The sequence below is a fragment of the Mandrillus leucophaeus genome, unplaced genomic scaffold (assembly GCF_000951045.1).
Source record: "Mandrillus leucophaeus isolate KB7577 unplaced genomic scaffold, Mleu.le_1.0 Scaffold220, whole genome shotgun sequence".
In the NCBI taxonomy this organism is placed as follows: domain Eukaryota; kingdom Metazoa; phylum Chordata; class Mammalia; order Primates; family Cercopithecidae; genus Mandrillus; species Mandrillus leucophaeus.
Window position 1 is genome coordinate 1,916,983 of NW_012102255.1, and position 18,249 is coordinate 1,935,231.

Genomic DNA, 18,249 nt, shown 5'->3' on the forward strand with positions numbered 1-18,249 from the left:
TTTTAATCCTCGCACTCGTCGACGCTCCGGTGAACCCAGTCAGCCCGAGGCTTTTGGCCGGTGCTCAGGTGGGCTGGAACCTCTCCCATCCGCCCAGCTTGGCCGCGACCCTGGCTCTGGGCCCGACCCCTTGGCCCACGAGCAGTGTCCTTTCGGCAAAGCTTCCGTTGCGTGTCCAACCCCACTTGCCGGCCCCCGGGGCTGCCCCGGGACCCCCGTCCCGACCGCCTGCGCTCCCAGCTCCTCTGCTTCTGCCGAGCGGTGCATCTCTCTCCGTGGCTTAGTCTTCAAAAACTCCCAAGCCCCTCCAAGTCCAGAAAGTCACAGCTTTCGGGTGCCTGTGCACCCGATCTCTTCAAAGCTGAACAGGAGCCAACACACCCTTGCCTTGTGTGTTCAAGGCAACCTCGTTAAAATATGAATGAGGCTAACATTTCTCGAGAAAATAGCCCAGCTGAATGATTCAGAGATCCTGGTGGTGCTCCTTTCCTACACCCTGAAGACCACTTTCCCGGTGATGCAACAGGTGACGTGACCACAGGAGAGGGAAGGGAAGAAGTTGTTTGTTGTGTCATGTAACTTTGGAGTCTGGCAGGCACGCACAATCGAGCCCAAGAACTGGTTTGCCTGATTTTTGCAGTTGAAATGCCCCCAGAAAAAGCACCCGGTGGAGAGTTGTTGCAGTTAGATGTATGCTTGGGTGTGTTTGCTTGCTTTGGGTTGATGGGTTTTTGTTCTGTCGAATGGATTACCTCTGACTGCAATGCTTAAAATTCCTTGTAAGTTGACTGACAAATGAAAAATTGCCCATCGTGATTTTTGTTGGCTTAAAGATGCGGGAGAGCAGAAGTACTACAGGCCAGGAGTCTTACACAGTTCTAAACTTTGTATTCCCTTGTATTATTTATAAGTTTCTACATTTACAGTGTTATATCTTGGGTAGAAAGGGATTCCTCAGGCCATATCTGGGAATTGTGTCAGAAGGATGTAGGAACTGCCTGCCACTTGAGATGAGTCCTCTGTTGAATTCTGATGTGAGCTTGGAGATGAAAGGAGATGAGTTCACATGCCGAGAAAAGTGGAACAGCAGAGAAAAAGTTGAAGAGGAGAATAAGCCAAACAAAAGATCCTAGAAAACCATGGCACTTTGTAAATTCTTTGGCCTGTGTCACTGTTGAGAAATAATTCTCTAGACTTAAACTTTTTGTGTTCAGCTGAACGCCTTTATTTTTCAAGGTTCTTACTGCCCTTGTACTTTTTCTGTGCACCACTCCCCCCCCATCTGAGTGTGGTTTGTTTTTTATTCATGAAGGCTATTACTGTCTTTCAGAATATATTCTGCTCTTGAGAGCACAGTGTGCCTTTTCTCCTAGATTATTAAACAAACCCGTTTATAAATTAGGATACAATGGCCAGAAGCCATGGTTTTAGAGCCTAGAAGAATTTGTGAGAATAGAGGAAGAGAGTTTTACCTTTTATATGAAAATGAAAATGCATTTTTTGGCATATAGTGGGCTTTACACTTTAGGCATTCTGTGATACAGGAAAATCTTTGCTAATTGTGGTCGATTGGGAAAAGCTAGAGATGGTATTCAGTATTTTCAAAGGGAGGACTGTTCTGGACGATGTTAAAATATTGACTAATTAACAAGATCTTATTCTTCACATCAAGTTTGTAAAATAGGTAGTTACAGAATGAAGCAGACGGGGAAGAGAGTAAGTGATCTGCCCAAACAACTAAAAATATAATCTAGAATTTGTCAACCAAAATCTGATTCACTATCTTCTCTTCTAATTCCTGCATTTATGTCTTTATATTGCTTATGAACAGGACATGAAGCATATGAATGTTTATCGGAATGATAAATAGTTGAATTATTAGACTTTTAATAAACTTGATCTTGCATGTTTTTTTGAGGGCTTTGAGTGTTTTACGTCACTAATTCAGCAACCTACCATTACTTACTATTTTTGACGTGGTAGAAGCCACAAGGATGAGTTAACTGTCCTTTCTTCTTTAAGGAATTTAGAGTATTGTAGAGGAGATACACAACAGTGGTAACAATTCAAGACAGAATAGCACGGTTTTGATAAGAGCAGACGAGGATGTAGAGGAGGAGACTATATGTGGTTGCAGCATCAGGGAATGCTGAAAAATCAAAGGTATGAAACTTGAAGAATGGGTAGCATCCACAAGGGCAGAGAACAGTTGGCATGAACCAAATGGCAGGACTAGGGAAAGCACAAGTGGGATTTGGGAAGTAGCAGCTGGTCCAGTATAGCTAGAGTAGAGCGTAAATGAAAGGAGACAAAACAGAAAGTGTGATTAGAACTTCATTAGTCCGATGAGTTGTGGGCTTGGGTGAAGGGCTGAGGGGCTCCTTGAGCCAGCAGAATCATTTATGGTTTTCACGGAGGGGAACAATGTGATCAGTTGTTTTAGAATGAAGACTAACGGATTGAGATACGAATTTTGGTCTATTATACTAATTTTTCTCAAGTCAGTTTTGGTTTTTGAAACATTTTTGCTTGATGCCAAGGGTAAATTCCTTTTATCCTTGGTAATTCTTCCTATTCATCAGAGATGCCTTGGATGAGGATAGCTGTTACCTGTATAGGCCTAGTACATCAGCTGTCTGGTTCAAACTCTGTAAATATGAAAATCAACCTTTGGGATGCCCTTATAATCACGGTTATAGGGACCTCTTGCCATGTGTCCTTGTGTGTCTTTGTTAGGTCGCCCGTTCCAGCTCTGATTGTGTTTGTCCTGTTCTCCAGACTGGGCTGCTGCGGATCAGTTCTTTTCTCCTGTAACTCTGCCGTGTGCACGAAAATAATTCTATTGGGGTCACCAGTATTAACTTCCTTCTCGTGGAAGAATACCGTGATCCTCAGAAGTTTACTTAATCATGCACAGTGTTCCTAAATTATTGCTTGCTGCCTTCTCGGTGATTATGTTCCCCTGTGTACCTTAGAGTAATCTACCACCAATAAAAACGTGCTGGAGCTACTTTCCGAGTCGTGGGAATGAGCTTGTTCACATATTCCTAATTGACTGGCACACATAGCAAAGCAGGTGACTCAGATTAGTTTCAAATACTGAGACGAATCTCTGGTGTAGTCATTTTAGCAGTCTTTATTTTTCATAGATCCAGATATTGTGCTTTTCAGGTTATCTTGACTACTAATGAATTTTTATAAAATAAAAATCTGCAGGTATTTGATAATGTTTGCAAATTCATTGTGTTAACAAGTTTCTACCAATTTATTATTTATTTTATTTATTTCTCACTCTGTCACCCGGGCTGGAGTGCAGTGGTGTGATCTCAGCTCACTGCAACCCCTGCCTCCCGGGTTCAAGTGATTCTCCCGCCTCAGCCTGCCAAGTAGCTGGGATTACAGGCACCTGCCCTCATGCCCGGCTAATTTTTGTATTTTTGTAGAGATGGGTTTCACCATGTTGGCCAGGCTTTTCTCTAATTCCTGTCCTCAAGTGATCCGTCCGCCTCAGCCTCCCAAAGTTCTGGGATTATAGGCATGAGCCACTGTGCCCGGCCTGTACCAGTTTTATTATAAAGTAGTACCTATACATCTTCAAAGTCTTTAAAGAATAGAAAAGAACCACTTTGTAGGACTCTTCAAATAAGGACATTTTTGTCTGGACTCCGTTCTTTTGGTGCCTGTCTCCATTAGACTCCTCCAACAGAGTGTAAGGTCAGGCCGGTGTGATAGGTCCGACTTCTCATACATCTGCAGATCTAATTCAGACTTTCTGAACAAGTTCCAGAATCACACATCCCACCTAAATGATTCCTTCATATCTCAAATCAACATGTCCAGGAACAAACTTCTTCGAACCTTTTCCCCTACCCACACCACACAGTCTTCCCTCTTGCCCCATGCCACTGCCCAAAAAGCCACCACTTTTGTTGTAGTTTCCCAAACCGGAAACCTGGGAGTAAACTTAAATTCCTCTTTATTGTAAACCCTTCACGGTCAGTCAGCAGGCCCTGTCTCTTTGTTTTAGTTTGGTTGATTCTGTCTGAAAGCAACAGAGAGCTTGAGAGTCAGTGGCTTAAGCTGGAAGGATACTTAAGTCCAGAGATAAACAGGCCCTGGATTAGTTCACCAGCTCAGCTGTGCCATCAAGAACCAGGACTTTCCATCCTTTTACTCTGCCATCCTCAGCACGTTGGCTGTTGCCCTTGGTTCGTCCTCTCATAGTTGTAAAGTAACTGCCATAGCACCAAATGTGGTATCCTCAGTCAGCAGTATATGAAGGAAGATGGAAGAAGATAGGGTCATTTTTTACATGCACCTCTGTTCTTTTAATAGAAAGGAAAAACTTAACCAGAGCCACACTCCTTCCCCCAAGAGATTATCTAGAACTGGCTCGTGTGCAACTGTGATGAAGCTGAGTAAGTGGATATCTGGTGTTTCTTTCTTTTTTTTTTTTTTTTTTTTTTTTGAGAAGGAGTCTTGCTCTGTCGCCCAGGCTGGAGTGCAGTGGCGCGATCTCGGCACACTGCAAGCTCCACCTGCCAGGCTCATGCCATTCTCATGCCTCAGCCTCCTGAGTAGCTGGGACTACAGGCGCCCGCCACCGGGCCCAGCTAATTTTTTTGTATTTTTAGTAGAGACGAGGTTTCACTGTGTTAGTCAGGATGGTCTCGAACTCCTGACCTCATGATCCGCCCACCTCGGCCTCCCAAAGTGCTGGGATTACAGGTGTGAGCCACCGCGCCCAGTCCTGATACCTGGTGTTTCTAACCTTTATGCTGAGTTGTGAGTGAGGAAGGCAAAAAGTTGGAAATGGCAATTTGATGGGAACCTGTGATGCCTGACACATATTTTACTTTCTGGATATTGTTTAAATTGGTTACTTTATCCCCATTTCCACTAATGCTTCTCAAGTTCAGACCCTCATCTCTATTCATATAATAGCCTCCTTACTAGTTTCAATCTCTAGTATTACTTCATTTTAATCCTCCCTCCATTCTGTTACCAAAGTAAGCGTTCTGAAACATAACCAGGATAAAGTGTAATGCACTTTATGATGTGGCCCCTGGCTGACAGTTACAGGTCCACTTCCGTCTTCTACTTAACACCCTTTATTCTCACACAGTGAAATTGTTTAGCTATCCAGACAGGCTATGTCGCATCCCTGTATCTTTATGCATGCCCCGTCCTTTTGTCTGGAGTGGCCTTGTCCAACATTGATCACCTGCAACCTGCTTGCTCCTTCTGGCTGTAGCTTGGTCTTTATTCCTCAGACTTGAGTGAACTACTGTGCCCTCGTTGGACTTTGTGCATGTCTCCATTGCTGTGTATATTATCCTGTGCATCCCACCAGACTGTAGGTTCTCTGATAGCGTCATACTATTACCAGTGTCTAGAACAGGGCCTGTCACTAGACAGTGTTCTAGAAATATTTGCTGAATGAGTAGTGGGGCTTTAGCCAGTTTTTATTAGGAGAGGTGCTAGTACTTAAATGGCAAGAAAAGATCATGTGATCCTCCTCTTCGTGCCAAATACCTATTTCTGGGTGATTTTCCTTTCCTTGTACCTCTACTTAAGTGCATTGCTAGATTTTAGCTTTGATTGTTGGACTAGGGTGCCCAAATGAAGGGGAGGGGAGGATTATAGGAATGGGACAGAAAAAAATCAAATATTTTTCTTTGATCAAACTTAAAACACTATGGGACTAGACTGAGGAAATGTTTTTAATAAGTTTATTTCTTGAAGTTGGATCTTAATTACTCTTTGGAAGATAATATTTCCGAAAACATTGTCAGTTCCTGAATTTTAACATAATTAACTAGTTAATAGGAATAATAGGAGCTGGTCGTCCAATTTTTTTTTTTTTTAAACAGTAAGGAATTTACCTGAATTTACTTGTGTCAATATGCTTCTTGGGCAAATAGTGACCCGTGAGTCTAGCTAAGCAAAAAGGACAATTGTACATCTGCCCTCCTGCATTATTTATGGCCTTGTCCTCTTTTCTTTTTGGGGGTGAGGGGGGTAGGGGAAGCTAGTATGTATGAGAAAAGAATTCAGTTTCCATACATACGTACATTTGTTTTTTATTGCTGCAATAACAAGTTGCCAATAATGTAGTGGTTTAAAACAACACAAATTTATCATCTCACACTTCTGTAAATCAGAAGACCAGGTGGGTTAGCCCAGTTCCTCTGCTGTAGTCTTCACAAGCCCAAAATCAAGGTGTTAGGCTCTGGGGGCAAATCTGCTTCCAAGCTCATTCAGATTGTTAACAGAATTCAATTGCTTATATTTGTAGGTCTGAGGTCCCATTCCTTACTGCTGTTAGCTGGGATCCTCTCTCAGTTGCTTCAAGTGTCATCCAATCCTCCATCTTCAGACCAGCAATGGTGTGTGGAATCCTTATGCTTCAAATACCTCTAACTTCACTTTCCTCCACATCTGTCCTACCTCCAGCCACAGACAGTTTTCTGTTTTTAAGAGCCCAGGTAATTGAGACCTACCCAGATATTCCAGGATAATTTCCTGATATTGAGGTCCATAATTTCAATGACATCTGCAAAGTCTCTTTGCTATGTAACATGTTCACAGGTTCTGGGAACATTTTGGGGAGTCATTCTGCTACAATGCCATCTATGAAAGGTGTTTTATAAACCCAAAAATGTTCAATTAAAAATTGTTTCATCATAGCAGCCACTCAACTTGGCATAGAATAAATATTGACCTAGTAACTTAAAATGGAAAAGTTGAAGTATTTGAAAAATACAACTCAGATGCCAGTAGGGTCCAAGCATATTAGTGACTAAAACCCCTTCAGACTTGCAGTGGCTTGCAGTGGCATGCTGTAGTGTATATTAGTTCCATGGCCACATTTATAACGGTGGATCAAGTTAACATTTGAAACTTGTAAATCTGATGCTTTAAAAATACGAGAGAGCCAACTATTTAGATGAATTATTTGTTTTATGGATTTTTCTTTTTTTTCTTTCTTTTTTTTTTTTTGAGACGGGGTCTCGCTCTATCGCCCAGGTTGGAGTGCAGCAGCGCCATCTCTGCTCACTGCAACCTCTGCCTCCCGGGTTCAAGCAATTCTCCTGCCTCAGCCTCCAGAGTAGCTGGGACTACAGGTGTGCGCCACCATGCCCAGCTAAGTTTTTTTTGTATTTTTAGTAGAGACAGGGTTTCACTATGTTGGCCACACTGGTCTTAATCTCTTGACCTCGTGATCCGTCTGCCTCGGCCTCCCAAAGTGCTGGGATTATAGGCGTGAGTGACCACGCCCAGTCAGATTTTTCTTAAGATGGGATGTACTTACTCTTTCCATTTGTTGGCTATCAAATTCTCTACAAGATTATTTGAATTCCAAAGCAACATTGTGCAGATGTGAGCCAGTTGGTTAATAAAATGTAAAGTGAGAACTGCCAAAATAATCTTAAACTATAAGAAAGGCAAAAATAATAATAAAAGGACAATGGGATGCATGAAAATAATTTTGTTTTAGTTTATCTGGAATGTATTTTGGTATAGATATGACAGTAACTTAAAAACAATAAATTAAAAATCAACTAATTGGCCCCACATTATTTGAAATAAAAGTCTTTCCTCTCTAAATTGTGATGTCATCCTTAATCATAATACTAAATTCTTAGCCATGCAGAATTGTTGATTCTAGCCTTATTACCACACTATTTTAATTATTATACTTTCACATCATATTTGGAATCTGATTAGGCGAGTTTCCCTTTATTATTATTCCAAAGTTTTATTGGCCTTCATTTCCTTTTCTAGGAGTACTTTGTAAGGCTCTCTGAAAAAATTCCATAGGTTTTCGTTTTGTTTTAATTGTGCACATAACATAAAATTTACCTTTTTAACTATACAAGCTACTGTGTTAGGTGTATTCACATTGTTGTACAACCAGTCTTCAGAACTTTTTTATCTTGCAAAACTGAGACCCTATACCCATTAACAACTCCACATTTCTCCCTCCCCTCAGTCCCTGGTAATCATCATTCTGCTTTCTGTGTCTGTGCATTTGACAAGATACCTCATTTAAGTGAAATAATACAGTATTTGTTTTGTGACTAGCTTATTTCACTTAGCATGGTCCTCAGGGTTTATGTTGCAGCATGTATCAGAATTTCCTCCCTTTTTAAGGCTGATATTCCACTGTGTATGTATATACCGCAAAAAAGCTAATTTCAGTGTCATTAGACACAGGTTACTTCCACCCTTTGGCTGTTATGAATAATGGTGTGTGAACATGGGTTTATAAAAGTAAAAATGTCTATTGAAGTCCTGCTTTCAGTTTTTTTGGATATATACCCAGAAGTCCATAGATTTTTTTAATTAGGCTTGCACTAAACTTATAAATTAACTTGGGAAGAACTGACATCTTTTCTATCATATTCTTCCCCCCACCCCCATTGATGAAAACTGGATTTTTCTTTTTGTTTTTTGAAATTTTTATCCAGAAAATAGCTAAATAATGCCAAACCCATCTATCTGAACTGTCTATTAAACAGAATAAAGCTAATAAATAAGTAAAATATATGAGATAGTAAGTGGTGATAAGTGCTAAAGAGGAAGTGAAGAAAGGGAGGGACGGTGTAAGTCAGGATGATGTAGTTACTGGTTACTGCAGTTTCAAAGAGTGGTCAAGAAAGACCTTACCAAGAAGGCGTTCCTGAAAGGTGAAGTATACCATGTAGAAAGGAGAAAGTGTTCCAGACAGAGGGTAAGCAAATATAAAGGCTGTAAGTTAGGCCACGTGCCACGTGTTAAGTAAATGTACAGCAAGAAATGAGAAGCTTTTAAGGAATTGCTGATTTAAGTTCTCAAGTAGATTCAGGAGGATCATTGAAAATAGAACAAGCAGTACTACCAGAAAGGGAAAAATCTGGGATTAGGATAGATTCCACAAAAATGAAAAACATCATTTCCTAATTTGTAACTAGAAAGGGAGTTCGATTGGGAACTAAAGAGAAAATAAGATTTAGAAAGAAATTCAAGTAGAAGCGTCAAAAGGATCAAGTGATAAGCAAAACTTTTTAAAAGTTAGGACCATTCAACCAAAGCCTGTTTTAACTTGCAATTTTTTTTTTTTTTAAATACAGAGTCTCGCTCTGTCGCCCACGCTGGCACCGTCTTGGCTCAGTGCAAGCTCCGCCTCCCAGGTTCACACCATTCTCCTGCCTCAGCCTCCTGAGTAGCTGTGACTACAGGCGCCCACCACTCCCAGCTAATTTTTTGTATTTTTAGTAGAGATGGGGGTTCACCATGTTAGCCAGGATGGTCTCAATCTCCTGACCTTGTGATCTGCCCACCTCAGCCTCCCAAAGTGCTGGGATTACAGGTGTGAGCCGCCGCGCCTGGCTGCAAATTTTAAGAATAAAGTAAAAAATCCTACAGATACATAAAGGCAAAAAAGTTACACAGGAACAAAAATCAGGCTAATTTCAGACTACTCTTTGATTATGCCAAAGGCTGAATAATAAAGTGGAGCATTATCTACAGAGTATTAAAAGGGAAAAGATTTATGTCTGAATACTATAGCTTCTCCAATTGTCATTCATGTACAAAAGGACATAGACAATATGTAGATACCTTTCTGGGGGTTAAAAAATTATTCAAGAACTTAACAATGGGGTGGTTAACAGTGTAAAAGGACAGGCCATGGCCATCAATACTCATTTAACATAGCTAAATCTTATAACTGTGGTTAAAAACAGGGCCAGTATCCAGAATTACTCTTTGAAGAGAACAAGCATGTTGATTTTTTAAAATTAAGTTTTCAGATTATATTGAACAAACCTTGGATGAGGGAGAAGAGGTAAAATCTTGTAGCAGCCCTATATCGGAGGAGGTGTGTTATAAATATAATTAATTCTTGTTTTAGAAAATTATATTTGAGTGTATGTGTAAATATTTTTCATAATGATGTATTTTGGGAGAAAAATCAAACCTAGAGGGAAAAGAGCAAAGAAGACATAATCCATATGGTGTAATAAAAAAAAAAAGAAGTTAAATATGAAATGAAGACAAGGCTAGGCACTGTGGCTCAGGCCTATAATCCCAGCGCTTTGGGAGGCTGAGGCGGGTGGTAGTGAGACCTTATCTCTACAAAAAATAAGTAAATAAATTAGCCAGGTCCACACCTGTGATTCCAGCTACTCAAGGGACTGAGGTGGGAGGATTGCCTCAGCCCAGAAGGTTGAGACTGCAGTAAGCCGTGATTGTGCCATTGCACTGCGGTCTGGGCGACAGAGCAAGACCCTGTCTCAAAAATAAATACAAGTAGGACCAAGCATATAAGTTATGAAATGACCATAAATAAATTAAAATCCCCTGTTAAGCTTGGTAAGTGTATTTATAAGTGTCCTTTGCCTTATAGAAATTTTGTTATATGAGGTCAAAACTGTGGGTCTTTTATAACCTTTCATCTTCCAGTCATTCCCTAGAAAGATTTTTCCTTGCAAAAAATGATAGAAATAATCTACATGTTTGTTCCCAAGGGGAATGCCAGTTATCCCAATGCTGTTTATTGAATAATCCATGCTTCCCTGTGTTAATTTCTGGCACATACTGTGTTTATGCTGTACTGAATTATCATGGATATTGAGGTGTATTGGAAGACTGTGCTATTCATTTCTGCCTTTTCCTGTACTGTTGTTAGATTTTGAATTGTACTAGTCTCTTCCAGCAAGTTTTGATATCAGTGATGCAAGTTTCTCTTATTCTCTTTCAGAATTTATGTTACTCACACATTCATTTTTAAGTAAAATTTAGAAGCAATTTGTTAACCTCAGTGAAATTTTAAGTGTAGTGACATTACATTTATGAACAATTTGGGGGGAAGAATTGATACATTTACAATATTGAATTTTCCCATAATAATACCTTTTTTTTTTTTAGTGTTTTCAGTATGCCACTATACTAAGCCATTTCCTTATATTAGTGTCCCTTTTTAAGTTGATGAAACTGAGGCCTAGTTGAAAAGCATGCTCAGAGTCATGCCTAGTGGTAGAGCACAGTCTTGAACAAGAGCTCTTAACACTGAAATCTGTGCTCCTAACCGTTGTGCTGTATTTCTTTTCCCATATCTCCTCCCCTCCATAACCCAGAAATGTGCTGATTCTCTTTTTGTTTGTCCTCATCTTACACCCCTCCCTGAACTAACTTCTGCACTCTGTGGCACTCATGGATGTACAGTGATCTAAAAACTGCCCTACCTCCTAAATCTTTTCTGCGAATATTTCTGTGATAGTTAATGTTGTGTGTCAGCTTGAGTAGACCAGGGTACCCAGTTTTAGTCAGACACGCTCCTAAGGTGTTTTTTTAAAGTAACAATTAATTTTATAGATTTTGAGTAAAGAAATTACCCTCCAAAATATGGATGGGCTTCATCCAGTCAAAGGCCTTAAAAGAAAAACTAAGTTCCCCAAGGAAGAACGAATTTTGGCTCCAGACAAGCTGCAATATCAACTCTTCCCTGAATTTGCATCCTACAGGCCTGCTCTGAAGATTTCAGATCTACCAAGCCCCACAGTCTTGTGAGCCAGCTCCTTAAAATAATCACTTCTTTGCTCCCCTCTTCATCTAGGCTATTCTGCAGTCTACTGTTAGTGTGACTCCCTCTGTCATACTTGTCTCCCTCGTTAAAATCGGCTCACCATCTACACCTCGGCAGCTGAATGAACAGGGCTAGAGAAAAACAACCATACTGACAGGTCTCCCTTTAAAAATTGTGACCACAAACCCCAAGAGGGCTCTAAATACTGTCTAGCAGTGCTTCCTTATTTCTCTGGTCAGTTGACATTCCCACTCTCCAAGACAACTACAGTATGTCACACTTTCTCCCCATTCCCTACTCTCAGCTTATTTTCAGAGATTACCTCACAGCTTATTTCACTGAAGAGAAAAAAAAAAAAAAAAAGGCAATTTTCTCATCCTTCCACTACCACTGTTTTACCATATGTAGTCTGCCTTCTCTCTGATCATATGGAATGAATTGTCCATGTCTCTATCTGAGATGAAACCTTCCACTGTGTCCTAGACCCCATCCTCTCACCTATCTATACAAGGACTTCTCTTTCAGAATCATCACCACTCTCTTCTGCCTCATCAATTTTTTTTACTTTCTACTCTATCACTCCAATCAGTGAATGAATATGCTGTATTTTATAGTCCTCATTCAAACTGAGTAGAATTAGTGATATACTTTAATATTTATCTCTGCTAACCATCAACCATATTGTATCATGTTCTCAAGCTGAAGGTTTGTCTTTTTAAATGACCTTCTCTAGAAATATATTACTTTTAAGTCTAACAAGTGAACAAGAACTGTTTTATTCAATCTCATTCATTCTGACCTGTTGCTCTTTTATCTGTGAGTATCAAACAATAATACAGCAATCAAGATTTTTTAACTTTCCCACTCTGTGGTGACTATGAGGGCAGACACAGTGTCTATATTAGTTCCTTTTTATGCTACTGATAAAGACGTAACTGAAACTGGGAACAAAAAGAGGTTTAATTGGACTTACAGTTCCATATGGCTGGGGAGGCCTCAGAATCATGGCGGGAAGCAAAAGGCTCTTGTTACGTGGCAGCAGCAAGAAAAATGAGAAAGAAGCAAAAGTGGAAATGCCTGATAAACCCATCAGATCTTGTGAGACTTACTCACCATCACGAGAATAGCACAGGAAGGACTGGCCCCATGATTCAATTACCTCCCCCTGGGTCCCTCCGACAACGTGTAGGAATTCTGGGAGATACAATACAAGTTGAGATTTGGTTGGGGACACAGCCAAACCATATCATTCCACCCCTGGTCCTTCCAAATCTCATGTCCTCACATTTCAAAACCAATCATACCTTTCTAACAGTTCCCTGAAGTCTTAACTCATTTCAGCATTAACCCAAAAGTCCACAGTCCTCAGATGAGACAAGGCAGGTCCCTTCCTATGAACCTGAAAAATCAAAAGCAAGCTAGCTACTTCCTAGATATAATGGGGATACAGGTATTGGATAAATACAACCATTCCAAATGGGAGAAATTGGCCAAAACAGAGGGGTTAAAGGGCCCATGCAAGTCGGAAATCCAGTAGGGCAGACAAATTTTAAAGCTCCAAAATTATATGCTTTGACTCCAGGTCTCACATCCAGGTCACGCTGATGAAAGAGGTGGTTTAAAATGACTCGATCCCTACAATGATGCTATGTGCCAGGCATTATTACTATTCCCATTTTAGAGAGGCACAGAGAAGTTAACTCACTTTCCCAAGGTCACACAGCTAAAAAGAGCGTACAATACAAATCCATGCATCCTGATTCCATGTTATACCACAAACTGCATTACACTGCCTCTTGCTATAACGGAAGCAGGCTTGACCAAGGAGGAAAAGGTCAAGTACAGCCTCTTGCTGCCCCCTCCTCAGTCCTAACCTTTCTTCAGTCCTGACTCTTACTCTGAACTAGTGCAGTGGTTTAGGGCTCTCACCTGTCACCTGACAGGCTAGGGAGATCCATTAGGATAGCATAGAGAAACAGGCCTCCAGAGGTGAACAGCCAGTGAGAGGGCTGAAAGACAAGCCATTGCTGGTGCTGAAGCATAGTCACTCATTATGTCATCTGGGGTAAATTACTTGGCTGAACATCCCTGACATAATTTACATATTTTACATGGCATGGACTATTTCATTATGAAAGAAAAAGCTGAAAGTACATTTCAGAGTGACATCCACAAAATGAGTTATTGACTGTATGTATACATTTGTTGTTTTAACACTTATCAAATTGTGATTATTTACATATTTAATGAGTTCCTTATGAACAAGGACTGTGAATTAATCATCTTTGTGTTCCCACTGTTTAGCAAAGTTCTGCACACAACACAAGAAGTATACCTATGTTTCGTTCAATCAAAGTTGCTTTGTTTATAGATTTGCTGGTATGTTCTCTTTTTAAAATGAGATTTAAACTGACATACAATTTAGGGGGTTCTTTCTAGAAGAGTTGCTCAATTTCTATCTTGGATTCAGTGCATGAGTACCAACAAGACCTCATAAGGTAGTTTGACAGTGTAAACTTACATCAAAGACAGTTTCTCATGAGATGGCTTTGTAGTAATTAGCCCGCCATCTCCACTACTTACAGTTGATATGGGGCTTTTTAAAAACTCAAAAATTGAAATGTCTTCTTTTCACTGAGCACCCTTTTTTGAGAAATAAGTCAGACACTTGCTTCAATTCACTCAGCCTCTAACGTGAACACTGATTCTAGTTTTTGAGGAGAAGTGGTCATTCTTTATACTTATTCCGATTATTTAATACTATCTTTTATAGAAGTCAGGCCCAGGCCCTAAGTGGTTATATTAAGTGTTTTAAGTTACAGACAAAAGAGATGGCATTTGTCAATATTGCTTTCAAGCAAGAAGCATAAAATTTTATTAAACTGATGAGGCAAATCATTGACAAAAATGAAGTTTAATGGACGTTCTCTATCTGAAGAATAACATGACAGTAATATAGCACAATCCATTCCTGTAAACAATACTTTAAAATAATGAATGGAAATATTTAGGCCAATTTTTTTGCATTGAGGCAAGATTGAGCTCAAAAGCAATTGTACTTATTTGTGTATTTATTGCCTTCCCCCATATTTTAAGAGGATAATTTTTCTACAATTTTTTTATCTTCCCTTTTATCATATTAATACTTTAGAATGCTTTTTAAAAATATTTTGAAAGGAAAGGCCCTTTTTTGTGCGACAGGGTCTTACTTTGACACCCGGTCTAGAGTGCAGTGGCATAGTCATGGCTTACTTACATTTGACCTCCCAGGCTCCAACCAACCTCCCACCTCAGCCCCCTCAGTAGCTGGGACTATGCACCACCACACCTGGCTCATTGTTCAATTTTTTTGTAGAGATAGCGTCTCACTGTGTGGCCCAGGCTGGTCTTGAACTCCTGGGCTTAAGTGATTCTTCCACCTGGGTCTCCTAAAGTGCTGGGATTACAGGCGTGAGCCACCGTGCCTGGCCAGAAAACCTGTTTTTATTAAACTTGTACATTTTACTTTCTTCTTTTCAGAATCTTAATAACAAAACCTTTTTATTCTTGCTTAAAAAAAGAAACTAGACTGGCCGGTTGCAGTGGCTCGCAGCTATAATCCCAGCACTTTGGGAGGCTGAGGTGGGTGGATCACCTGAGGTCAGGAGTTCGAGACTAGCCTGACCAACATGGAGAAACTCCATCTGTACTAAAAATACAAAATTAGCTGGGCGTGGTGGCATATGCCTGTAATCCCAGCTACTTGGGAGGCTGAGGCAGGAGAATTGCTTGAACCCGGGAGGCAGAGATTGCGGTGAGCCGAGATCACGCCATTACACTCCCGTCTGAGCAACAAGAGTGAAACTCCTTCTCAAAAAAAAAAAAAAAAAAAAGACACTAGACTTCAGTGACACTGGATGGTGTCAGAGGAGGTAAGTGTGTATTAGTGGTCACTCCTTGGCCACCTTCTGTGTAATTACCATCTCCATGGACTTAAGGAAGTACAGGGCTATAAGGTCCTAGCACCAAAGTGAGATGTGGTTCTCCAGCCCTCTGCTCATGTCCCTCACTAATATATAGGCGCCCTTTAAAACTACTGTCTTACTTAAAGAAGCTTTTTACTGAGACCTGTACTTCTCAAGAATATAAATAATTCTTTTTTTTTGGATACGGAGTTTCGCTCTTGTTGCCTAGGCTAGAGTCCAATGGCACAGTCTCGGCTCACTACAGCCTCTGCCTCCTGGGTTCAAGTGATTCTCCTGTCCCAGCCTCGCAAGTAGCTGGGATTACAGGCACATGCCACCACACCCAGCTAATTTTTGTATTTTTAGTAGAGATGGGATTTCAGCATATTGTTCAAGCTGGTCTCGAACTCCTGACCTCGAGTGATCTGCCTGCCTCAGCCTCCCAAAGTGCTGGGATTACAGGCATGTACCACCACGCGCGGCAGAATATAAATAATTCTTGTAGGAGTCTTTAAGTAGAATCAAATTAACTCCACCATTGTTTGCTATTCATTTTGGTGAGTCACTACTCTTGGTAATTTGACATCAACTCCCAAACATTCTTGAAAATTTTGAGACTGCACAGATAACCAGAACTCATCTGCCTATTTACACGTGCATACAATCTTCCCCAATATGTAGAACAAAAGTTTGAGGGAAGGATCGTGTTGCCAATAAATACATGTTTTGGCTACGACTAACACTCATCATAATCTTTACTATGGGACAAGCAGTCTTCTCAGTACTTTATACATACTGATTTATTTATTCCCACAACAGTCCTCTGAGGTAGATTGTATTTGTTATGCCTATTTTGTAAGTAAGGACATCAAGGGACAGAGAGGTAACTGTCTTTCCCAAAGCCATACAACTAGCAAATAGTGGACTTCAACCAAGACATTCTGGCTCCAGGATTCTGAATTAGAATCAAACACTTTTTGAGACAGATTGAGTACCTTAAAAAGTTATCAAATACATGTGAACAAACCAAGGCAAAGCACGTAAGTCTCCCAACTCAGTCTAATTGCCCTCTTCACTACAGTCCAAATGCTTCAATTTGTGTTAGTTATAATACTTGGATAATCTTTTTTAAATTCAAGTAGTAATCTCTGAGATTAATGAAAATATAACAGAAGAAATGCCCTTGGGATCTAAACTGGAACTAGAGGGACGTTGTGGGCTTTCTGATTTGACCCTAAGGGAAAGAGATCCTTGGATTAAACTGACCAAATGATATCTTCGGTATAAATGGTTTACATAGGTGGGTGACATAGGGATTTTGTGGCAACTCTTCTATTGTTTCGTGGTTTAAGAGATACTATTTTGTGGTAGCATCTGGCTGCTTTACTGTTTTCCTTTGGTGTGTTAGGAAGGGTTTGAGAAGAATTAAACTGTAAACTAACTTTCAAATGAAAATGTGTGATTGTTCATGTAATTCCTGAGGGATGATCTAGTTGTCAGCCATGGGCACTGGGTAAGCTTGAATATATAACCTCCTTAAGTACATGTGCTTCTAATGTTCTGTGCCATTCCTCCCTTGTACAGCACCACTTTTGTGTGCTAACCTTTCTCTGCAAGGCCGGCCCCCAGTGTCATTATATGTAACTCTTCATCCCACCTTCCGCAACTGCCTGAGAGCAATAGTTCTGTAACTATAATAGTCTGCTGAATGTTAATACTAACTGTACTCTTATACTTGAACCAAGCTCTGGAAATAAAAGTGGTCTTTCCCCAGTTCAAATAAAAAGCCAACTTCTAGGGCTTTATTTGGATAAAAATGCCCTGGATTATCCATTTTTCCCAAGTATGTGTTTTTAAACTTTTGGCATCTGCTACTATTGAGACAACAAAATCAATGAAGGCTTATCCAGCAGAAATCTTGCTAACATCCAGTTATATCTAGTTCACCAGCTTGTTTTGTTTGTGTTTTATGGATACATGTTCTTGGCTATGATTTTGTTTTGCATATTTATAATATTTTCTGTTAGAAAAATAGCTTCTAGTTTGTAAAATGAGGTTAAACATATCAGTATTATATGGTATTCTACAAAAGCATGAATTTCTTCATAGCAATTTTGAGAAGTTCTCTTGACCTGTGTAGGGAGGTTTTTACTGAAGAGATGCTATGTGACATAAGTTTTGACAGTAGTAAAATAATTTTTAAACGTAATGACAAAAGATAAAACCAAATTACGTGATTTGGATGTTTGTCCCCTCCAAATCTCATATTGAAATGTGACCTCCAGGCCAGGTGCAGTGGCTCATGCCTGTAATACCCAACACTTTGGGAGTCTGAGGTAGGAGGATCTCTTGAGGCCAAGAGTTTGAGATCAGCCTGGGCAACATAGCAAGACCCCATCTCTATTAAAAAAAAAAAAAGAAGAAGAAGCAGAAATGTTGGAGGTGATCCTAGTGGGAGGTATTAGAATCATGGGGCAGATCCCTCATGAATGACTTAGGGCCATCCCTTTGGTGATGAGTGAGTTCTCACTCAGTTCATGGGAGATCTGGTTATTTAAAAGAGCCGGGACCTCCCCACTTGTCTCTGTCTCTTGCTCCTTCTCTCCATGTGACGTGCCTGCTGTCCCTTTGTTTTCCACCAAGATTGGAAGCTTCCCGAGACCCTCGCCGAAAACAGATGCTGGAGCCATGCTTCTGCAGCCTGCAGAACTGTGAGGCAATTAAACCTTTATA

General features: G+C 40.3%; 1 protein-coding gene across 1 annotated transcript in view; it reads left to right on the forward strand.

Annotated features, from left to right (window-relative positions):
• Nucleotides 1-237: 237 nt before the first annotated feature.
• DESI2 (desumoylating isopeptidase 2) overlaps nucleotides 238-18,249 on the forward strand; it is a 72,479-nt gene continuing 54,467 nt past the window's right edge. Inside the window, exon 1 of the mRNA XM_011981175.1 lies at nucleotides 238-514. Within this exon, the coding sequence (XP_011836565.1) occupies nucleotides 422-514 (93 nt within the window). The 5' untranslated portion in view covers nucleotides 238-421. The remainder of the gene's footprint in view (nucleotides 515-18,249) is intronic.